At 38.6% G+C, this 24868-nt stretch overlaps 1 protein-coding gene across 2 annotated transcripts in view; it reads left to right on the top strand.

Annotated features, from left to right (window-relative positions):
- DCDC2 (doublecortin domain containing 2) overlaps nt 1-24868 on the top strand; it is a 68375-nt gene that overhangs the window by 10349 nt on the left and 33158 nt on the right. The window contains exons 3-8 of one of the 2 annotated variants that reach the window (XM_055706279.1): nt 7151-7165; nt 12419-12495; nt 12611-12742; nt 17141-17287; nt 18364-18418; nt 20966-21164. In XM_055706279.1, the coding sequence (XP_055562254.1) occupies nt 7151-7165; nt 12419-12495; nt 12611-12742; nt 17141-17287; nt 18364-18418; nt 20966-21164 (625 nt within the window). The remainder of the gene's footprint in view (nt 1-7150; nt 7166-12418; nt 12496-12610; nt 12743-17140; nt 17288-18363; nt 18419-20965; nt 21165-24868) is intronic. The other variant, XM_027799187.2, reaches the window with a different exon arrangement.

Genomic DNA, 24868 nt, shown 5'->3' with positions numbered 1-24868 from the left:
CTGCTAGAGCTGGTGGGATTTTAAAGCCACATCTCTGTCTTCCCACTTCGCCTGTGCAGTGTATTAAGTGTATTGGGCACTTCCTTGCCTGTTTGTGTTTTGCTGCCCTTAGCAACAGCAGCAGTGCAGTTTAGGAAAAGCTCCTTAGTTCTCACGCTGCTGTAACACCAGGTCCGTGTGCCACTCAGCTGATTTTCACGGTGCTGCAAATTCAACTGACTAGGAGTGTGCATGATGGTCAGAAGGGTGAGCTGTGGGTTATGAAGAGGGAGAAAGAAAGAAAGAAAGAAAAATCAGACCTAAATGCAGTGAGCAACTGTGGCGAAGAGAGAGACTGATTGTATGAGCAAGTTTGTATCTGGCTTAAGCATTTTACTGTCATGGCAATACTCCTTCCCTTCTGTTTTGCTGTTTATCCCAGCAGATAAGAGATGATACATCTCTTGCACTGCAGCATTGTGGTAGTTGTTTTGCATGGAATGCTAGAGCAAGTTTCCTAGGAAAAGTCTGATTTTTCAATTCCCATTTGACAGCCTTTGCAACAAGCTAATCCCCTAGAATTACCGTATCCCATTTTAGTTTAGACCTTTTGGGGAGAGAGTAGGGGTAAAGAGTAAGTTCAGATTTCTGCCTTCTCCCTCTTTCAACCAGGCACAGCAGTAAGGGGGAAAGAGGACACTTGTTGCAGAAGCACAGGGCAATTGAGTGTCAGTCTCAGCAGATGGCAGCCAGGCTCTTGGCTGTTTTAAATCCTCCGGCAAAGCCCTCATGCTGTAATAATGTGTCTCAAAACTTTTTGCTGTTATGTTACTGGTAGGGAAAGTAGCAAAAAGATTTAATCCTGACCCAAGCTAAAGCTTTGGTACAAATGATTCTTCAGGTGTTTCCACCCACCACTTGCTCTGGCAACTGAACTTCTTGTTTTGCAAGAGAGATCCCTTCTGTACTGAAGGTGATTTGCTAGTACAAATACATTTTAAATGATGTGCTTGAGGAATCTAAAATTAATCTCTTGAGGAAGTATGGGACAACAGAGTTAATATTTGTTTACTGTAAGCTTAATTGTTTGTAAAAGGTACCGAATGTTATTTTCGCATTAGAATGTGTTAAGTATGGACATTTATGTTTCTGTAGGCACTAGGTCATCTCTCCCTGTGCACTCAAAAAGAAGAATTTTACTTGTCATTGGGGCTGGGTAAGCTGCTGAGGAATTAACTAGGCTTTTGTATTTGCAAATCCTATAAGCAACTATTTGTTTTAAATTGTCTTTGCTTCACAAAAATGTGTTCAACCGAAACTTCTTTTCTTCTTTGACTTCTTATGACCAACACTTTTTTGAACAAGCTGAAGTAAATGGGCTTTGCAATGTGTTTTTGTAAAAGCAAAGAACTGCAGGCACCTGAGAAAAGCAGATGTATTTTGGTGTTGCAGAACCATTTTCTTGCAACTGAAAGAAAAAAGGAAGGCCATAGTGTCTCTATGAAACAGCATCTATTACCTTAAAAGTTTATAGGGGGCCCACATTAAGCTGCTTTACTGACCATATAGATAGATTTGCCCTTGGTCAATATCAGACATTTTCTTAGGTAGTAAAAACACTGAGTTTTTTTGTCTACACTTCACTTATTCTCCTGGGCTTCTAGAACAAGGTGATTGTGTGGCAAGGTCTGACATAAGTATTTTTTGTGCTGCCCAAGATTCATTGTTGTTCGTGTTACACTTGGGTTTTTTTTACTGACTTACATTCTAGAAAAGCAGTTTTAAATTAAGAAAACTCTGCTTATATGTCTTACACTACATAAGGCACATCAAAAGTTAACTCTACACTATAAGGAGATAAAGATGATGTAGACTCCTTTCCTTAGGTTTACCACTGTTTTCTATGATGTTTAAGCAATGAAAACACCCTTCTCCACAATTTTATAACATTTGCCTACTTATGGTGTGTTTATAACATTACTACCAGTCGACTGGGAACTGCTGTAAGTATGAAAACAGGCGTAAGAGCTGGCTGGTTGTAGGCCAGGTGTGTGGCCGATTGAGGAAGGGTTGCCTTACCCAGTTCTTTGAGTGGTGGCTTCATTCCGGAGTGCTGCCATTTAGCATTACAAGTGGCTGTGTATGTCCCTTGGACTGTCAGATTCAATGATGCATGTCAGGGGCCCTGGTGCGAGGGATACACTAGGGACTCTGCCTGCCACCCACCAGCTCTTGTCCTACCTTTCCAGCTCGAGGTGCTTCCCACGTTCACCTGGGTACTCTGCAGCAGTTCTGTTGCCTGATGTGTAGTAGTTGTGTTCTGGTCACATTTCTCCAGTGATTCATCACTTTTTTTCCCCCACATAAATGTACTTTATTGTTCCATAACTCTATTTCATTTGCAGCTTTTTCTCCTATCAGGTGGTTTAGGTGTGGTGATATTTGAAGGAGTATTTGCAGAATGGAATAATCAATATTTTTACTTATGATTCTTCAGAGGACTAGTAAAGATTCCTCAAAGCTTTCATATATATATATGACCTGAATATTTGTATTTGCATGCAACTCCAGAACATCTCTAGTGAAAACAGTTGATAATTACAAGGATCTGAATGAGCATTTGAACATTTTGAAACTTTCAAATTTCTTTTTCCAACCCAGAGCTTGTCAGTCCTCACATAGGTCACACACTGGATGGCACAGACATGTGCTAGGACACAGAGTAGAGCACAATCGCTTGCTAGGGGACTTCATAGAGTTTGTCTGTTCCTGTGATGAAACATGAATGCAGAATGAAACTGTGACTGGCAGAACGTGCCTTCTACTGGTGGTCTCCAGCTGCGGCACATCAGTACATGTTAGTACCGCTCCTGCTGTGGGGTCTTGCTGGCCAGGCATAGTTAATGGGCAGGTCACAGCCTAGGTCATTTAGTCACTGTGTTCCTGGTGAGATCCTGGGCCAGGAAAGGTTCCCTAGCTGTCCAGTGCTGGCAGGAGAAGTGGGCACCATGACCTGGGGAGCTAAGGTGGAAAACAGGATGTTTGAGGCTTGGAAGATCTGGACCTACCATCAGAATTTTCCAAAAAAGCATCTGAAATGTTGCTATAAAAGTATTTTGAGGAGCTGCCAATTCTGCATTTCCCTCTGTTTCTCTGTATTTTAAACTTAAATTATTTTAGTATCATTTATGGCAATTTTTTCTTCTGCCTCCTTGAAGTGCATCTTTGTTGCTAGACAATGGAGTCACCACTCTTCTGTCAGCAGTGATATGACTGGATTAATCTGTAGAAACTTAATTTTGGAAGTTTATAATGCCTTGATTTCACGAATGATTTTGGTATGTTTATGCTAGGTATACCTTGTCCCTAACATACTTGCATTTTTTCCCCAAGGACATTCTCACGAAGAATCATAGTATTTATAATTATTGTTTATTTTGAACCTAGCATTTATCATATCTGATAAATAATGTACATGTCTAATCATAAGAAAAAACCTAATTTTTCAATGAGTGGACTCTTGGTTCACTTTAACTTTTGTCAATTAGAAATGGTTCATTGATATTTTCTCTGTACAGGAGATAGTTTTGCGAGGGTAAGAAAGTGGGTGAATATATATTAGAAATTATCCCAACATGTGCAAATTACAGCCATTTATGTCAAGTCAGTCTATCCTGACAGGATATTCTTTCCTAATTCTTTGCTAAGAATTAGAAAGAAACAAGCATGGTTTGTGGTACCCAAAATTACTGTGCACAAAATACTTGTATATCTGAAAACGAATTGCCTATAAAGGTCCATTTCATACTCCTGTGCCAATATGCAAAACTAAACCCTCTTGCTTCTCTGTATCTGACCGGTTTGATTTCTTCTGTGCTGGTGTCACAGACTGCGTAAGGAGTTCCTCATTTTCTGATGCTGAATCATAATTAGGAATTCTAGTGTAGGTATAGTTTAGGGAATAAGTCTATCAAAATGCAAAGATTAAAAAACCCCATGATATACATCATTAGTCATCTGAGCAACATCTTTACTAGTTAAATCGTATATGTCATTGTTTGGTATTTAGTATCCTGGTAACATAATTAGCACAAGACATACAAAACAGATACTCTTCCTGACTGTTCATAATCTAATACCAGGCAGAATCAGAGAAGAACTGACCAGACATCCAGTGCAAACTTAAGCTATGTCCTTTTTTCTAATTGGGCCTATGAATTCATAAAACTTATCTTTATATGTTTCTGTATACCTGAATTGTGCGATTTGGAGTATTTTAATTAACAGCTTGCTTGCAGATGGATTTAGTGGATTTTGGAGCAACAGAAAGACTTGTAGAGGCTTGGTTCATACCACTGGAGAATTTAATGGTCTGTATTGAATTTGATATGAAACCTGGAAGCTGGCTCTTCTTTGATTAACATCTGCCTTGTTCTGCAGAGTTACTGCTTTTTCTGCTCTGTGAGGAGGCTGGCAAAGGAACACATGCCAGTACTGAAGCTTTTAATGAGACATGTTAGTCTTGTTACAAACTTGTTGATGCATATTAAATTGACTTACTGGAAACATGAAAACCTTTTACTTTTGATTAAAAATGATGAAAAAAAAAAAGATATTTTGGGGGTTGCTTTTTGGTCTTCAGCTGTCACTGTTCACAGGTTCAGGCCCTTCTGATCAGCCGCAAAGGCCAAAGACTTCCTTTTGGTTTAAATGACTCTAAAGAATTTGGGGAAAATACACAAACTGTGAGAGGCACAAATGGTCAGGATTGACAGTATTATGTCTGTCACTGAGTATATGAATCTATTTTGCCTGAATAAATTCTACATTACTGATGCCATCATTGTGTGTGTTGTAAGCCATGTAGGGTATAGCGTCATGCAACTCCAGAAAGAGACAGGGGCTATTCTTGGGCTTCCAAAGCAACACAGGTATGATCTGTTTTGCAGCACTGCACAAACTAAGTGCCTGGGTACATAAGGCCATACCACTGTTTGGTTTATCCCAGCTGAATCTGGCCCCTAGTCCAATGCCCCAAAACTATGGCAGATCCCAAGTGAAACATTTTTGTTTCCAGGGCTTAGCTAGGTGAGGTGTGACTTACCCCCAGATGCCCAGGGGATATGAACTCCATTTCACTGGATGGCTGAAAAGGAGGGTGATTTACCTTGGAGGTGAACAGAGTGATTAAACATTTTGGGAATTTTGTAGGAGCTTTGTGGTCTAGAATGATCCCTGACCATTCCTTTGCTCTGGCATAGTTTGTTTCTGGCTCATCTATGCTTTACATGGGTTGAGAAGTTTGTGTACTGCTGTGGCGTTGTGACCTATTTCTGTAAGCCTGGAAATATGCTCGGTTAATAGCACTTTGAGTGGTACTTTGTATCCACACCAGTAGAAAGGCTAGTAGTCTCTTGCTCAAGGCTGTTTTATATTATCCAGTGTACCATCTAGCAAAGCAAAGGAGCCAGGGAAATGCGGATTATCCAGCTTAATTACTGTGTAGGATAACAGAAATGGTTTTGTTCTGACCAAATATCTCCAAGAGTTTAACTCTTCATCTTTCATCAAAGTGCATTAAAATGTCCATTTAACAAAAGTCATGTTTCTATTAAATAGATAAGATGTTCCCTATGCTGTAATAGCTTTAGAAAGCTTATCATTCTAATTTGCTTTTGATCACTGAACCTTGAACATTCCTTTCTTTCACATCACAGGGTGGTGATGGTGTGTATAAATGGGGTTTTGGTTCTTTTGACCCTAGTTCTACCCTAGGGGAATGCAAATATTTGTTCTCAATTTCCTGGGCACATTGATTAACAGGCCGTTGTAAAAAACTGGCAAAGCCATGGCTCATTGCATGAGCTGATAAATTTGGAATGTGACATTGTGTTGAAATATTTAAAACTTCAAAAAGTTAGTTATAAAGTGATGTGAATAATGAGTGAGATGTTCATAGCACCCAAGACTACATTAACAGAGCCATAAGTAAGGCCAGCTCTTAAACCTCTATAAATCAAACCAGCACAGATCATCAGGTTCAGGGAGATTACGGTTTTTGACTGTTATTTTGCTGCCGTAAATATGGCTTTAAAAATAGGTAGAAATCTGTAAATCTTGCAGTTGTTCAGTTGCCCCCTTTGGGGGGCACTTCTGGTAAGAAAAGGAATCAGGTAGTCATGCCATTTCTTGGCTATGGATAACTAGCCTGTGTCCTCATGTCCACTTTCACAGGCTGCCAGACCTCTTAGCATGTCTCTAATTATTTAATATTTAATATGCAATGGAGGAAAAAGAAAAGCTAAGGATGGCACATTTCTATTTGAAATTATTCTCAAGTGCATAAACTCGCCTTTTTAGAAACTAAATATGCAGCATGGTATGTTCAGAGGACAATTTAAATACTATGTAATGAACTGTATACTTTTCTGATATACAAGGACAGACCCTCTGAAGTGTCACAGGCCTCTTGCAGGTCCTGAGTAGCCAACAGGAGGTTGGGTGGTGTGCTGGGTCTCTCCCACTTCCCAGTCTATAGTTGAATAAGAAGCGTGAAAAGTATAACGTAGCATGGATAAAAGCAAAAACTTTATGCATGGGGATCAGCAGGTTCACACCTACCAAAACAAATACACATCATTTTGCTACATCTCCATTTTAGGGATTATGGTTTTTTACCTTTTAATGGTTAACACATTTCTGAAGAAAGAAATGAAGACCATTCTTTTTTATCTGTGTATTTCAAACCAGTGTATGGGTTCCACAGAGTCCTTAGGGGAACAGCCATTCTCAATAGTGATTTCCCTGTAATCCCATATATATAATGTGTATATCTCTCCCCAGTGTAACACTTCTTTGAGTTGGAAGCATTGCATGAGCAAGCCCATCCATAGTGTTCCAAAAAGGAGTTTTTAGTTGATCTTCAGTCTTTCATGTGGTCAGCTGAAGAGAAACATGATAGAAATTTTTGTGTGAAAATTATATTAAATTGGTGTATATGTATGCATACCCACGTTGTAAACATGTATACGCATGTGGACATGCACACACTAATTCAAAATGGTTTTTTACAAGATCTGTTTTTCATATTTGTATGTACGATAGTATACCTGAGGTAATGTTTTGTCTGCTGATCATTTTTTTTTTTTTTTTTTTTTTTTTTTGCCAACAGTCAACAGTGGAAGATGTAAGTACCTGGAGTAGATTGTGCAATGTGTTGTTTGTGTTTGCTAAGTGTTTTGTCTGTGTTTGTTAAATTTCTTCATGAATATTTAGCATATTTTTTAGTATAAGGCAAAAATTTATAGAATGTTGTTATAAAGCAGCTGTGAGGATGTGCATTTTTTTTACCATGTTTCAGTTAGATGCTAATCTGCATCTTGGCTTTGTATTTTCGAAGGGATGTTTGGAGGCACTCAGCTGCAGCTAACGTTCAGCAGCACAAATTCAGCCACAGTGAATTATAACTGCAGATGAAAGCTGGGCTCTAAGAGAGTCTCTGTAGAATGTATTCTGAAATTTGAGTGTTTAGAGACTTCTAAACCACTGCAGACTGATCCCCACTCCCAGAACCTAGCCTGTGTTGAATTTAGCTGCGTTGTTTTTTCCCAGAATCTGCAAGGTGCTTTGCAAAGTTATTTCACAGGCTGTAACTCCTCTCTGAAGCAAGAAAGATCCACACTGCTGTTGGTGTAAGAGGCACTGTGGGAAATAACAAATTCTTTGTAGAATGGGAAGATAAAAATTATGGTGGTTTTGAGTGTCTGTGATCCCATGGTGTGTTTCCAACTGTGTTTAGCTCTTGTTGCCTTGCAGATTCTCATTTTATCGACTGCCTCCAGCTAACTTACAGTTCCCTCTGAGTTTCAACTGATATAATGCTTTCTCCTTCCTCTTCTAAATACTTTGTGTTGCTGATGTATGTTGTCATGTAATACCTCAGATAAGTATCTTGCCACAAATTATGAAATGTTGGTAACATTTGTTAGTAGGATATGGAAGCTGACCTTGAATGGGTCTTTTCAAACAAACTGAAAATGTACAAAATTTAAAGATAAAATCATAATGGGGCCAGACCATTGATTAATGTAAATCTTCTTACAACTGCTGACGTAAATGGGAAAGTGCTGATTTACATCAGCTGAGAATGTGGTTGGTGAAATTAAAAGAAAATAAAGGGTTTAGGGGGCTAGTGGTGCTGGTCTCTTAATGTAAGCACAGACTTTCACCCAAGACCACATCGTTGTTAATATGTAACCCTGCAGTGCCAAGGAGGTCAGGCTAGTCCAGACACTGCAACGCTGTGGTACCTCCTACAAAACAGGAGCAGAACCAGGTATTCTTTAATTAAATCTTGCATCAGCTCTTCCGCTGGGGTGGTTTGGCATGATGCCATATACTTTAAAGGAACTACATTGATCCAGTGGCTGAGCACTTGGTCATTGTTAATGTATATTGAAATTAAGTGGCTTGCTTTTCATAACCATAAATATGGTCAGACAGAAGTTGTTCTAAACTCTTAGTAACTTGAAGACTGTGCCAACCCCTCCTCCCCCCAAAAAAAATCCACCAAAAAATCAAACCCCAAAACAACAGAGCATCTAGGTTAAGAATAGAAGAACAGAAAATTATATTAGAAGAATAATGTATAAGGTGGAATTTTTATGTTTTTTAATTATTATTATTATTATTACAATTTTTATTTATTTTTTATTTTATCTTTTCTTAAGTCACAGTGCAGTGTAGATCTAGCCAAACTGTTTTTTGAAAAGGTGGCTTTGGAGCAGGCTACAGTAGCTTGTGCTGAGTTTTTGTGCTGTTGTGCTTGGAGAGCTTGATATACTATGCTGTAGCCAGACCACGTATTGGGCATCTATAAGAGTGAGCTGTTGTGTATTGTGGAATACCATGTTATATGATGTAGTTGCTTGCATGCCTGTATGCTTGCCAGCCTCAAAAGTAATGGTGTTGTACACAGCTCATTTGCAGCACTCCTGTGTAGGCACTTCTCTCTGTTGGTTCTTTTTAAACATTTTCTTATAATTTATATGTTTATTTTCTCCTTTCCTCTCTCCTTTGCAGCATCAGAGTGTTCCTGTGTTTACCTTTCTTTTGGCCCCTTAAGCAGATCAGATGTAAAACATGCCTTCAGGAGCAAGCAGACCCAAAGACATTAGTTATCCCTCCTCTTCCAGACAAACAATAGCCTAAACAACTGCATTAACATATTCTTTTCCCCTTTTAATATAGGAAGTACATTTGATTTAAACAAGCTTAACAAAACAATGCAAAATTGTATTTCGTTCTGCTTTAGGCCTTGTTTAGGTAGAAAAGTCCAATATTAAGTCTTTGCCCCAAATGGTCCCATCTTACAGTCCCCTGCAGTTTGCTCGTTTAAGAACAGGGCTGACTTGTTAAGCCACAAAAGGCTGCCAGAAATATCAATGATTCTTTGAGAGCGTAACTCAGAAGACAGACTGGCAAGCTGATGCCACAGTATCTATTATTGGCAGAAATACAATCCATCGAATAATAAATGAGCTCTTAACATCTGTCAGGTTGCTTGTTTTCTAGGGGCCTCGTAACTGTATGCAATAAAATTATGGCCTTCTGAGGAGTCTACACAAAAATTAATGGTTTCATCAGCCTGCAGGAACAACTAAATAATTGGGCACACCTGGGACTATTCTGAAGGGCTCTTTTGTGCTTAGTGAATGCTTTCTAACTAGTTCCAGTCAAACCAGAGTGTTGCAGACTGGATCAGAGAACTTAGTGTGATGGACTGCTTGGAGTGTTTGAGAGCTTGAGCATAGGTATGAACAGCAAATAGAGCATCAGGAATGGGTGAGGAGTCAACTTTTAGAAAAAGTGGTATAAGTCTTTACTAGTATACATTGAATATTTTATGGGGGGCTAGCCTGGCGACCTAGCAGCTATACAGAAAAATGTAAGGGCAGCCAAAGTTAAATCACTCCTGTTTTGGATGCAACCTGTGTTTGGAGCCTAAATATTAGGATCTGATGCTATGGAAGTAAATCAGTATTGCCTCAGTCTTCAGTAACTTCTTTAGAAAGCTACCTTATTTTTTCTGTATTGTGAAGATCTTTATTAGGTTGCTTACATTGTGCAAATAGCCCTTAAGGGCTGACAGCAGCAATAGAAATGTTTTCAGATGTTGCAGTTTAAGGTGTGTTTTATTTTTCTTCCTAGAGACTCAGTAAATTTTCATCTTAAGTTTTGGTGACATGAACAACCAGTTATGCTCTGAAAAAAATGTGCTTTAAATGTTTCTGCAAGAATGGCTGAGCTCCTAGATTATTTGGCAGTCTCTAAAAATTTCTTTGCCTCTCCTAATGAGCTGGATGATAACAACCTCTTACTCCTTTTCCAAGTCTGTGGTAGTAGATGTGAATCTTCCACTTGATTCAGAGCATACTGGAATTAACAGCAAGTCTGTGAGTTGCAATTAGCTTAGGCATTAAAGCATAGCTTATGTACTGTCTTATACAGAACTTCTCATTGTATGAGGCCAAGACGAACATATCTACGAAACAGAATTTAAGGAATAAATACACCGCCTAGTTAATAGCTTGCAGAAAGGAAAGCTCTCCAGCCATTCCAGGAATGTGGACCATTCTAGCCTGGTCCACAAGCACTGTGGCACCATGCGGCAGTAACATCTTTCTTGCTGACTCTCACCTTGCAGAAGTCTCTGGCCAAAATACCCCTTTGCACCGAGCTTCATAGCACCGCTGCCCTACTGCTGCTGATTGCTTCTGCTCAGTCACTTTGCCACGCAGAGCGCTGATGCTTTCCTCCCTCTGTGACCAGCGTAGGCTTTCGCGTCCTCGGAGTCTGTCAGAAAGCAGAAGACTGGGAGGGCTACACTGCTCACGAGGGCCTTTGAGAAAGGCGAGAAGCTGAAGTGAGTTGAACTCAGAATAGATATGCTTCTTTTTTAGCAGACGTTGAGAACAGATTTTGTTCAATAGATTTACCTGTTGCTGTCTTTCACTTGAAGTGATTGTACATCAAGGAATGCTAGTTTTGCTTTTGTTTTGGTGGTTGCTTTTCCTCCTGAGAGAGCTAGCATAACTCCGGAATTTATGTGCTTGGTGCAGAATTTGCTGTGTGAGGTCCTTTGGGATATGTGGGAAGTCAGATTTGATTATTTTAACAATCATTTTTAGCTACTTTGGAATATCTAGTAGGTTGAGCACCTCTCTTGCTTTTTCCAGTATATACCAGAGAAAGATCTGGAAAACAGTCTGGTCAGTACTAAATGGATTTGTGTGAAAATCGAAGCAAAGACTTAAAGCACTGGAGTCCAGAGACTTTTTCGATAAATTAAATGAGAAGTACTGGTTAAGTGAGCACAAAGTGTGATAAAGCTGCAACAGATTGTGTCATTAGGCTGCTTTACGTAGTGACTGGAACATTGTCAATTTAAATAAACGTTGTACATCTATTTGAAAGCATGTCTCTGTGCATGCTGTCTGTTTAGTCCTTTAAGCTTTTGTGGTCCTTTTTTAGAAATGTAGCCAACTTGTTCATGCATGTATTATGGCTTTTGAATGTTTATTAGGGTTTGACACCTTACTTTGATTTGGTAATTATGGAGAATTAAAAAAAAAATCTTCCTGATGATTTTGGAGTTTGGGTTTATCCTTTTTTTTTTTTTTTTAAATTTGAAAGTGTGTTTATAAATACAATAGGGAATCCTAGCTAGGCAGTATTGCATAACTTTCTGTTTAGTATAATGGTATTAATATTGAGCCACCTAATTGATCTCAATGCAGTGTTTGTTCAAAAGATTACAGGGAATAATGCTGTGAATTAAGTAGCTTATATTTTATCCTGAGAGCTAAAAATCTGCAGTTCACCTCATTTGTGAGTCATTACCCTTAAATGAGCGTAGTGTTTGGGAACTTTTATAAATCACTGATGGATTTTGGTATAAAGACCTGTACAAGAGCAGAAGTACTTATTACATAATAGCAGAGAGACCTAGATATGACACTTACTGTTAAAAAGAGGAGACGGTTTAATTGCCTGGGCAATGGTTATAAGCGATAAAGACTAAGAAAGCAAGAACAATATTTCAAGTGTTGCTTTGGGTCTCTAGGAACAACAGCTGGGAAGTCACCAAAGATGTCCCTACAGTCCTGACCTGTCAGTGCAAACCATACGTTGTGCCGTGCTGCACTGTGGTGTACTATGCTGTGGTTGTTATTCAACACGTATATAAACCTGTTGCAGTAATTATGTATGCTTTGTAGAAGGTGAAGCTTGAATGGAATAAAATGCATGTTTTAAAAACAGGAACTTCTTTCTGCAGATATGGTGCCCCTCTTGGTGGTGGTGGTCGGGGCAAACTCTTTTCCAGTGTGAAGGATGAGTAATTTCTCATTTTATTTTTTTTTTTTTTTTGTCCTTTCAGGTCAAGCCTGTTACTCACAGTAGAATCACTGTGTCAGCACGGTTTCGAAAACCACTCCAGGAGCCCTACACTATTTTGTAAGTAGAATATTCAGTTAGTGAACTCCATTCCAGGGTTGGAGGTAGTGTCTTAACTTCAGATGAGTTTTGCCTAAAATGCTCCTCCAAATTATTTTACTTTGCTCTCTTTCAGCCTGATTGCTAACGGAGACCTTATTAGCCCTGTAGTGCGCCTCCTCATTCCCAGGAAAACACTGAATCACTGGGATCATATTCTCGAAATGGTTACAGGGAAAGTTACCCTCAGAAGCGGAGCCGTTCACAGGTACCAGGAAGCTGAATATTTGCAAGATACATTTCATATGCATCGATAAGTTTTTAAAAATGCGTGGGTAGATATAAGGGATCATTCCTGCTTCATGGGAAATTCCACTATAAGAAAATTAAAATACATCAAAAAGCCACAGAACGGAAATACATTGACTCAAAGTAATCTTAAAGTTTCATTCAACTGCTATCTAAAAAAAGAAAAACCTCAATTTGTTTAAACTGCTATTTCTTGATTAAATATTTAGTTATCAGGCATGTAATAATACAATAATGCAATATATTTAGTACTAATAGTTAAGTTAATGTCAGAATAAAATAAATGAGCACAGTGAAGTTGGTGAAGAGTCTGCAATGTGCAGTAATAGATCTGATCCACGTTACCTTCTAATTTTGATGGTTCTTTAAATACCTTGGGGCAAACAATTTCAAGGAAAATATTATAGGTTCTTTGGTTTTTGAAGACCTGTGCTATGACTAGGATGTGCTTTATAGTCACAGCTCAGCCTCCTTATAAGAGCCAAGGCCAAAGCTGTAGTTGAGAGTTTGCCAGTTCCAGTATCTCAGCTGCTCTGAGCTGTTGTGGTGTCCCAGAAATAGGAGATGACCTCTTGGATAGGTAAGTTTCAGTCCCTTAAGGCTTTTGAAATGTAAAATAAACTCTCTAAAATAGTATATGGTAGTTGCAAGTTTTAGAGCAAAATGGTATATGCAGGTTCCATGAGAAACATTGCAGTGTAAGCGGACTGTCAAGGTGTGTGCAGGCAAATTACTGACATTCCAGTGCTGCCCCATGCAGAGTACATTACAGAAATCCATTCCTCAGATGGGAAAAGGCCTCTTGTGGAAAATCATTCTTCACAGTTTACGCAATGTCTGAGGCTAACCTTGCAAAATCTTTCTCAAATCAATGAAGATAAGGTAGTCTTTCAGTTTTTCTGATTACTTTCCCAGAGCTGATACAGAAATAAGAGATTAAGGTAGTGCTACCTGTTGATTATTAGTGCTCATTTAACTTTTCCTCTCAGCCCTGCATTTCTTTGCTCCTATTATCTGGTTACTTAGCACTTTTCTACACACGTGTTGCAGCTTTCTGGATCTGATTCTCAGCTAGTGTAACTCAGGAGTGAGCAAAGTAACAGCCCTTTACAACACATCAATTCTTTCTGCTCTCAGGTTGTTTAGCAATTTAAAAACATTTCCTATTTCATTCTCATTACTTGGTGTCACTCCTTGGTGAAACTGAATGATGTACATGAAAGTGTAAGTCATTCTGTACATAGCTAGGATTGCTTTCTCTTCAGTGCTTGGTTTTAATCGTTTAAAAAATAAGATAACATACATGACATTTTGAATTATTTAATGTTTTCCTTTTTCTGGTTTTCTATTAACCCAGTTTTCATTTTCTTTTCCTTAAAATGCTAGGAATACATACTAAAGACATTAGTAAAGTGATTGTTGTTCTTTAATAAGTTACGCATTAATTGCTGGGGTTTACTGAAAGTATGTTAGCATTATGGGAGGTCCTGTAAGACCACTGATGCTGGGAAGATATAATTTCTCATTAAAGAAGGCTAAGTGGAATTATGAGAAACTGCATTATGCATATGGCAGTTTTTCTTTTCCATGTTATTAAAAGACATACAAAGTTGCCAAGTCTTATGCAGTTTCACATGTGGCTTCTTAAAAAAAAAATAAAATTGATCATCCCCATCAGAATAGTGATGTAAGTAAGAGATATGTGACCGGAGACTGTGAGAAAGTGGCTTTTCTGCTTGCCACATTGTGCATGGGGATGGGGTACAGCAGCCTGACAGGAAAGTACCTGGTGCATCAGCAAGTGGGAATTTGGGGATGTTGGTTCCACAGGTTATGTCTTTGCCGTCTCCTTTGTCAGCCTGTACGCTTGCTTTGTTTTGGCAACCACTTTTTGGCTTGGATTCAGGAAGGAAAAAGGAAGTCCACTGGCATCCCAGAGGGAAAGGACTAGGTCATCTGCCAGTGACCAGAAGAAGTGGTCACAAGGACATATTTGTTGATCACAAGGACATATTTGTTGCATAATACTAGCCTGAGAGTACCCCGCTGGTTTATGAGTGGTTGTGGCCAGGTGGGTGGGTAGAAGGCTTCAGAAGTAAGTGTCACAAAACCTGTGTGATGCTTGTTAAGTCAGTAGTTATTTATTAGTTTGAAGTTCCATTTTTTTAAAATGCATTTTTAAATTCACTTTCATCTTCAGGGACGGATTATGTTTGATTCAGTTATTGTGATTATTATTTTCTAGGTGAAAGATACAACTAGAGATTGCCAGATAATCCATAACATTTTCAGGGTTATATTAAGCAAACAACTTTTGTGCATTAAATTTAACATTAAAACACAAGCAAAGTGGAAGATTGTGAACAACCCCCCACAGTCATGTTTGTATGTACCCCTGTATACCTGCAGCACCACACAAATATATAATACAGTTCTTAAATGTGGTATATTGATTTGCTGTTTTTTTCCCCTGAGTTCCCCAAAGCAGCATGTAATCTAGATTAATTCAGAAATAGGCTTCTTGCTGATTTATAGATTGCTTCTTTTATTTTCATTGTTTGTGTGAAACTGATGTGTCTGCACGGTAGTGAAAGGTAAGTTGCTCTCTGAATCGCTGGCATACCTGTGAAATGTTTGTACTAAAAAGTAAATATGGGTAATACAAATGGATTGCTTCAGAGTTAGCATACCTCTTCGCAAAGAAGCAGCAATGTGATCAAAGTTTTAAAAAGCTGCAATTTCACTTTTGAGAACTTTTAGTCTTTGCACTTAGAAAACCAAGGTGCTGGCAGGAGGCACCTAGAAAATCAAGGTACTTTCATAAGGGGAATATAAGAAGGACATGGACATGCTGGAGCAAGTGGAGCAAAGGGCCCCAGAGATGAAGGGCCTGAAGATACCTGTTATGTGAGGAAGTCTGGGAAAGCTGGGACCCTGCAGCCTGGGGAAGAGAAGGCTCAGGGGGATCCTGTTAATATGTATAAATACCCGGTGGGAACGAGTGAAGAGGATGGAGCCGGGCTCTGTCTCAGTAGTGCCCAGTGAAAGGACAAGAGGCAATGGGCATAAACTGAAATACAGGAAATTTCACTTGACCAGAAGGAAAAAAAGATTACTGTAAGAGTCATCGAACACTGGAACAGATTGCCCAGGGAGGCTGTGGAGTGTCCATCCTTGCAGTTATTCAAAACAGACCTAGACACAGCCCCAAGCAACCTACTGTAATTGCTCTTGCTCTGCATGGGGTGATGGGACTAAGTGGTCCCCAGAGATCGTGTCCAACCTTAGCTATTCTGTGATTCCTGGTTCCTATAATCTGCATCTTTTTTTTTTTTTCTTCTGTGTTTATTCAAGGCTGTGTCACCATGCAGCTTTTTCTCTATTAAGTTAAGAATTTTTGTACTTTGTAAGTCAGGGGTGTTCTCAAGGCTGGCTTTTGATACTCTTCCTAGAAGGTTAATTGTATACATGTATATATAATTTCATATCCCCTTGCATTGTGCTGAAATTTCTGAGTAACACCTGTAGTAGCTCCTGTGGAAGGCTTCTAGAAAGGCAGTTGAGACAGTCATTCAGCATTTCGGAACTTAAGAGTTAAATGCAAAACAGTTAGTGTTGCCTTTTAAATTAGATACAAATATTGTTGAGTTTTGGAATATGCTTTGTGGGAAAGAGGGGAAAGAGCTTATTTGTTATTGAATGTTTCCTTCTTCCTCATTGTTTTGACCATCCTTAAATAAAATCACAAACTTGAAAATGGGAAACATTTCTATAATTTCTAAAATGAAATTATGCTTTACTTAGGAGGTCTTTAATGTCTTTCCTCTGATCCCTTTGAAGAGATCTACTCCATGAGTTCCTGACCTCTCTCATGCCAAGTTCCACCTCCCGTCAGTGCTCTGGGCACTGTGCAGTAACCTGGGAATAACAGGACGTGCATGGCCCCACGACTGAAAAGCCAGGACCTGTCCACTAACACAGACCAAGCGGATAACACTACACTTACACTGTTATATTGCACGGATCAGAGGGGCAGGGAATGGCTGTACCTGGTGGGCTAAGGCTGGGAGTAGCAGCCAATACAGCAACATTCTAACGAGGGGCTATGTATCTTAGGCACCTACAGTACCAATAATCAATGTCTGTTACATCAGATAGATTTTTACAACAATAATTTCTGTTTGTACCCTTTATCGAGAAGGAAGAAATGCATTTGGGACCAGACAGGGGAGTGTCCAACACGTTATTTTTACATTATCCCGTTTTAGTGAGCTTAGATTGATGTAGCTTTCAACACTTTTAATACGCCTACCTGAATGTTAAGGTTTATTATATTAAGCATTTTTTTATTTTTCAGACTGTACACTTTAGATGGAAAACTTGTTCAGAATGGGTCAGACTTGGAGAATGGGCAAATTTATGTTGCAGTGGGCAGAGAAAAGTTTAAGAAGTTGCCGTATGGTGATCTGCTGTTTAGCAAATCTACAGTGAGAAGGCCACAGGGGTAAGTTCTATAGGTGATAGACTTCTCACGTGCTTGTGTGTGTCAACTTGTTTACAAAGTACCACCAGTAAAGCACAAAATCATCATTCCAAGAATGAGGGAGGGAGGGAGGGAGGGAGGGAGGGATGGATGGATGGATGGATGGATGGATGGATGGATAAAAGCATTAGCATGGATGCAAAACTTCATTGATAACTTCAGAGAAACTTGAGATAAGAAAACCAAAAGAGAAAACAGAAATTCACAAGACATAAACCTGCCATTGATGATGTATCACAAAACTAATGTCAGAAAAAGGATTATTTTGACTAGGCTTAATTTGTTTTTTCCTGGGATACAAATGTGTACAGCTGAATTAGATTAAGTGCAGCTACACCATTCTAGATCTACTCTTGCTTGGTAATGTTTTGTGGAATATGTACTCCCTTAAGAATGCTTTATGTTTGAGTCTATTTTTACAGGCTAGAATTATCACATAATAGAGTCCTAAACTGGGTGTCTGTAGGGAGGAACTTGGGCTTCTAGCATCTTTGCAAACATGAAAGTTGGGAGCCATTTCATTGAAATAAATGGAAAGAAGTGGAAATTTGTCCTACAAATGGTGTAGTTTAGAGAATTTGTCTCATATTCTGCATATAAACCTGGGTGTAATGTAATTTTTTTTTTCAGTAACCAACTGTAGACAATGTGAATAACTGGAAAGTATTTTAGGAAACAGCATTTGCAACAAATGAATTTAAGGACAGTGAAAAGCCATGTTGATCAATTGATGTAAACAGAGTTTTGTGGAAATTGCTGGAACTTTTAATTATAATAGTTGTATGGATCTTTCACACTGAATACTGCTCTGCAGATTTTCAGTGTATAAAGTATGCATTGTGAGGAAATGTAGTGCATTTTTTTTAAGTTAATGGTTATGCATTTAAATATAGTCTAGCAAACAGAAACGAGTGATTCTTAGTAAAAACACACAATGAATGAAACAACTCTGTTGTCATAGCTGACTTGGTTATAGATACGTAGTGTCTATGATAGTGACAGTGTACACATTTCTAAAATATGGTTTATTTCTGCAGTTCCAAAGCCTCTGTACTACCTCCAATTGTGGGATCTCGAAAGTCTAAAGGCAGTGTAAGTAACAAGTGCCATAATAAAGTTTGTTTCTAATTTTGCTTAATTCCAGCAGATGGAAAGTCCCTCTCCTTTGGGTTTTAATTAAATCTGAGGAGAAAAAATCCTCAGCCACCTGGTGGTATGCTTATTAAAACTTGATGAATCTGTAGCTATTTGCAGTCTCAATTAGACAAAAGAAATCTGAGAGAATATTCTTGCAATAATGGCTGCATTATTTTTTATAAAAACCTCCATAGCAAAGATCAACTGCTGCTTTGAGGTCTTTCCCAGAAACCTTGTCAGCTATCTTTGTGTATTTATTTATTGAAATTATACACCTAAAGGAAAAACACAGAACCTTTTAACAAAAATATCTTGCAGAAGATGGTGTTTCTGCATGCTGAGTCTTAATATGGCCCTAAACCCGTTTCCCATCTGGTGTGTTTTGTCCTAGCTAACCATTAAATACAGAGCTTGAGCGTCCACTGCTTTGTATCCTGTATAGCTATTTATTTGTGTACAAAATGAGTCCACTGTGGATTTAAACTAGTGTCAAACCAGAATATACGTATCTGTTGGCATCGATTCTGCACCAGTGCAATTTACTGTACAAGACGGGATAGTCAAACTCACAGTGTGTCATTATAATTGTGGGTGTTGATCATGCACATTCATTGTTTACAAGATGAAAAACCCTGGAGCTGCTAAACAAAAGAAGCAGTAAAATATAAAAGTCTCTGTTCCATTCTGTTGAAAATAAGTAGAAGATAAAACCTCACCAAAGAACCTACTTTCAAGTGGTGTTTGTTTTTAAAATGTGAGCTCTGCAATTCTAGCATTTATAAGAATAACTCATTAGCAGTTTTAACTTCTTGCCTCTTCTAGTATTACTTAACATGTACAGAAAATTATTTGATATTCACTTTTTTTTCCATTTTCATCCTAAATCACAGCACTATAACAGCTACTAGGAAGAAAATTAACTCTATCCCAGACAAAACCATGCCACACACACTGATAACAAGTGTCAAATCTTAAGGAGGCAAGATTATGTACCTCTGCTCTTAAATATATAATGTAACACTTAAACTGGTATAAATCATGCAATTGTTTACTTCAATTTGGTATCTACACTTTTTTACTATTATTGCTTGGGAGTAAACTGTTAGAATTAGAAGAGACGGGAGTATTGCCATGCTGTCATTTTTCTTTACAGAGAAAGTATAAGTGGTAGATTTGATGGTATTGGTAGATAAATGGTAGATTAGATGGCATTTAAGTAAGATATTTTAAACGGAACTGATTTCTAGAAGAAGCACATAAAACTGTAATAATGTATGCCTGATTTTTAATAGAGATGTGGGATTTTGTTTAGGACTTATTCTTCTGAAAGATTTTAACTTTATATAGTATTACCTTTTTAACTTTTGCAGTGAGGTGAAAAGAATTGTCCATGACCATTGCAAAATGAAAGGTCTTTCTGGTGGGCAAATTCTAAAATGGCATGAATAGCTCATGCAGCTACACCAAGTGAAACAATGAAGTAGAATGAAATCTGCTGTGACTCAGCTAAGTTTGTGATAAGGCGAACAGTTCCAGATACTGCTAAGGTTTTCTACCCTATCTGCCTGAGTATTTTGTTGTTATATGGAGTGTTTTGACAGAACTGGATTAGGAAGAAACTACGTGTGCTGTTAGACTGGCCGAGGTAGGAGGATGACAGCCTCTAATGAGAGGCAATGATGAGGGTGTTCAGTTGGTAAAGACTTTACGCAGCCTAGAATGATATAAACAGCACCCTAAAGACCTGTTGTGTACACTTCAGATTTTTATGATGTTGATTGTGAACAGGTTTAGACTGAATCTGTCTATGGCTGGTATGTGTATGTAAGAATGTGTATGGCTGGTACACCCAGCATCATACATACATCGAAGCTGTAAAAATAAGGACCAAGTTTCTGGTTCTGTTTCTAGATATATCACAGAGCCAGCAGAGGAACTGGCTGATGGCCTTGGAGGTGATTCAGAGGTGATGTGTGGGCAGCCCTCTTTCTTAGTGTCCACTTGGCAGTCAGCATTACTGCCACCTGAAGATTGTCATCCTCTTCCAGCTGCTTTTGACACTTAGATTAATGGCCATGTGTCATTTACACAGGCAATGAATTATTCATGTTATATATGTTACATCTTGTGGCTTTCCACACATATGCATAGATGAGATATAGCTGTATATCATATGCATGCATGTATAGATTCACCTAGCCATTCTTTTAATGAAATGAAGCATTATGTCATTGTAATAAATGTGTTACTTTCTTTTGGGAGTTGTTGAGGAGCATTTAATCAGTGGGATCATACAGTAAGTTGATTAGATAGTTACAGTTTTTTGGATCATTTAAGATATCGCTTAACTGTATTGGTTGTAAGTTAATATGCTTTAACACCTGATATGGATCCTTAGTATTAAAAGGTTGAACTAATATTGAAATTAAAAAAAAACATATTGACAAAACCCCAACAACTTAGTCATTTGCATCAGCGATAATTACACACACTTCTTTTCAGGGAAATGATCGGCAATCTAAATCTACTGTTGGATCCAGTGATCAGGGAGAAAACAGTATCTCACCTCAGCTTCCTAAAGGGAAAGATAAAAAAAGCCAGAATCTAGAAGAATTTGTGTCCAGACGACACTCTAACAACTCTACAAAGGTAAAACAGACACTAAGAGCAACAGCTTCCACAGGAGTCCTTCAAGATAATGGTCAGTACTGAGAAAAACACTATTGTAACATAATGGCTTTTGATCTTCAGTTAAAACAGTGAATTAGTTGAATAATATGCTTATATAGTTCTTGAATTGTCCATTTACTCTGGCTAACTGAATTTAGAAAAGTTATTTCTGCTTAGGAAGTGTACCTATGCATAACCACTACATTCCTGGCTTCATACCACGGAAGGCTGTATATGATTTTTAGCATACCTTGGCAGTTAAACTAATACAGTCCTATCTTTATGCTTTTGATAAAAGCATAAAGAAAACATATTTTGACTATTTTCCCACTGTTTTGCCCTGCAAAAAAGTGAAGAAAAGGAGCTGTCTGATCAAAGGACACCTCCCTGTCCCTCAGGATTCCTGGTTAGCTGCCTGGCTCAGTATAACAAAATGACCAGACCGTGGGGGAATGATGCGGACATGAACGGCAGTTAGCTGCCTTGGCTAATCATGCAGCCGAGCTGCTGGAAGCCCTTTCAGAATTTCCCTGCTCCCCACCACCCCCCATGTTGTGGCAGCAATTTAGTCATGAACATACTCTCTGAGAAACTCTTTTTCTTATCTTGTGCTGTGATATTCCCCTTCCCTCCGCTTTTTTTCATGGCTGAAAGGCTGGTGCCTCACTATGGATGTTGCTACCATGCTGGGGTGGCTGGTTTTCCTCATTAGTAATAGTTCCAAAAGTCATTAATAGTGGCCAGTTAATATCTGCCAGGAGAAATAAATTATACTTTTCATAGGATTTGACATTTCTTCTCACTGATGTTTACGTGTTAATAATTAAGTGTGCAATAACAAATTGTGGTCTAAAACTGCGGTATACGGCATCCAGCAGCACAGCCATGTACCTTGTCTAGAATCATGAGTTGTAAATTTACTTTGAGTGAGGAACACATTTGTCAATTTGAGTTTTAAAAGACCAATGAAATATAACCATCTGTAATATAATTGTTTTTTCAAGAGTTAGCTTGTTGAATTTCAGGTTTATTTTAGTCTTGATTCAAATACCATTCTATCATTTTGCTGGTAAGTAAGAGACAATTTTAGCCAAAACTTTTTTGATCTTTTTTTCTTTTTTCTTGCTGAAGAATAATGATTATGTTATGATGAAAGTGACAGGAAACATTTGTCCTTTATAACTCATGGAATGACTGAATATATTCTTCTCCTTGAATTCATCATGGTGTATCCCAACTTTTTTCAATTTGAGTGATACATGCTGTTGTCCACTCTGCATATCTTCAATTGTTGATATGTTTTCTGGGTTTTTTTTGTTTGTTTTGGGTTTTTTTTTTGTTTTGTTTTTTATTTGTTTGTTTTCTGAAACAGATGCATTGAATTCTGTTTGGAAATGCCAGTACAGAATTCTTCATACAGATCTCAAAATCCACATGTTCTGGTCTGGTCTCCTGTTCAGAGTACTGAACTGCTCAGAACTTCCACGTGTGACTAGACAGATCTCAGTCGTCTTACATTAAGAACAGTCAAACCATGTAGTTTTCCTTATAGGTATAGTGCCATTATGGTGATTTTTCTATATGTTATTTTTTCTGGCCTGAGGATTTTTGTAAATAAGTTTTCTGCAGATGACTCCTGGAAGCAAACACACTTCTTTTGCCCAGGGGAGAGAAATTTATTCGATGCCTTTGTCGGCCTTCCATTAGGTTATCAGAGGTTTCTGATAACTTTTTTTGATTTCCCAGTGGAGGGAGGAATACTAGAAGCAGCAATAGTTTCTCTGTCCTTTCAGCAGGCAGCGGCTAAGAGACAAACCTTACTTTGGTAGGTACAGACAAATACAGGGAGGTAGTTACCTCTCTATATTTTAGCGCTGTTGCTGCTCCACCTGCTGACAGAAATGGTTGGAAATCCAGTAAGTTTATTGAAGAAATGACTGCTTGCTTCTCACTTCAGCTTTTCCATGCTTTGTGAGTCTTGTGTAACTAGGAGAAGCTGTTCAAGGCAGCCAGTTCTCTGGTCTGAGCTAAAGTGTATGTTGGGAGAAGTTCTGTTCTTTCTGTGCTCCCCTATTTATCCCCGGTATATGCAGACCTGCTAGCAGAAGTGGGAAGGGGCAGTCTGAGCTGTTCTGCAAGTCTAGGTAGACCTGCCTAGCTGGTCATGCAGGCAGGTACTGAGGGAGATGAAGTCTCTAGGTTAAATTCCGATAACAGTGTGGGGTAAGAAATCCAGAGCCAGGTACCAGGTTTCTGGTGGAGTACAATCCCTGCCCTCAGTGGATCTCTGTTCACGAGGAGATGTATACTGAGTCAGGGAGAACTGTTTTGCCAAGCAAAGTATCTCATGCTCCTCTAAGTCTTTAGGCCAAGCACAGTGACAACTGCCGACTTGTGGACATCTACAGACTTGTCTTTCCCCACTTAAGTTTCCTAATGTTTGTTCATCCAGATCAAGTGGAAAATATTCCAAGAAGCAGTTGCCTTAAGCTTTGCATCACAAGGCTACTATTCAAAGTGATCTTCAGCCCTGCTTCTATTTTAACAAGAGGTGCATCGTTATTATTACGTTATTCTAGTTCAGCTTAAATGTAGTTCTTTGCCACATGATTCAAACTAAATTTAATGGTATTTCATGTATTTAATTATTTATTTTCTCCTTTCCTTTCTGGTATCTTCTGCCCCTCCCCGGTACTTTGCAGTAAGGATGACAAAAAACTTTTCTGTGATCAAGAGCAAAATTAGGATGTCCCATTTCCTGCATTTTGCTTTACAAGCCATCAATAATAGTAGCTAATACCCTGTATTCACCGTTTCATGTGAGAAACCATGTGTAATTGTTCTGAATCTGTTAGTTCCTAGTGGAACATTTTTTTGCTATCATGTTTTTCTAAATAAGTGGTTTGTCATTGCTTGGTAAACATTTGTAGGGTGCACAGAGGACTGTAGAGAGATCCCACTTGTCTGTTTTCTTTCCTTTTAGTCATTTTGGCTGGAAATTTGTAAGGAATTGCTGCAGGTCTCTTAAAATCCACAGAGGCTGTTTTATTTGTTTGCTTTGGACTTTTTCCCCTCTCTGGAAGAGGTACAGCTGTGCTTGTTGCAATAGTTTTTGTCACAGTAGCCAAGCAATATACCTGAACCACATTCTGAAATAGGTGTGTCTCGTAAGAGAGGGTGATTCAGCCTCTGTACCCAGTTTATTTTCTGACTTGTCTCAAGTCTCACAGACTGGTAGAGGTAACAGACCTTTTAAAAAGGTTGCTGTTGGCAAAACTTTTGATGTTTGTTTTGACCCACTGAGGCAAATGGCGTGTGTCACCATTTAAAGAGAAGCAGAAATAGCCTTCTGGGAGTGGGTGGCATGTGAGGTGCAGCGTTGGAGAGGACGCCGAGCAGGACTAAGAAAGAGCACTGACAGCTGTTGCTGCTTCTACTGCAGGAAGCAGGCAAGGCATTCAAATCAAATGATACATTTTTTTCATAATCACCCTGTTAACCCAGCCAAACCCAAAGACTCTACACTGAGTGCCGTTTCTTTTTTGTTTTGTTCTGAAGTATGGTGATTTGAGTAACTTACTCATATAGTGGCAAAATCTAAACATTCATGATGTTTAATCCAGTGATGACTGTATACAAGAACTTTTTAATGTGCTCTTCTTGTGAGTGTGGGACAAAAATGTAGGAAATTATTCCATAGTGAAATAATTAAGGTGCCAAAAAAAGTCATGTATT

This window comes from Falco cherrug, chromosome 3, assembly GCF_023634085.1.
Source record: "Falco cherrug isolate bFalChe1 chromosome 3, bFalChe1.pri, whole genome shotgun sequence".
NCBI classification, from domain to species: Eukaryota; Metazoa; Chordata; class Aves; order Falconiformes; family Falconidae; genus Falco; species Falco cherrug.
Note: the sequence above shows the minus strand (reverse complement) of the source record. Positions and strands in the feature narration are given on the sequence as shown.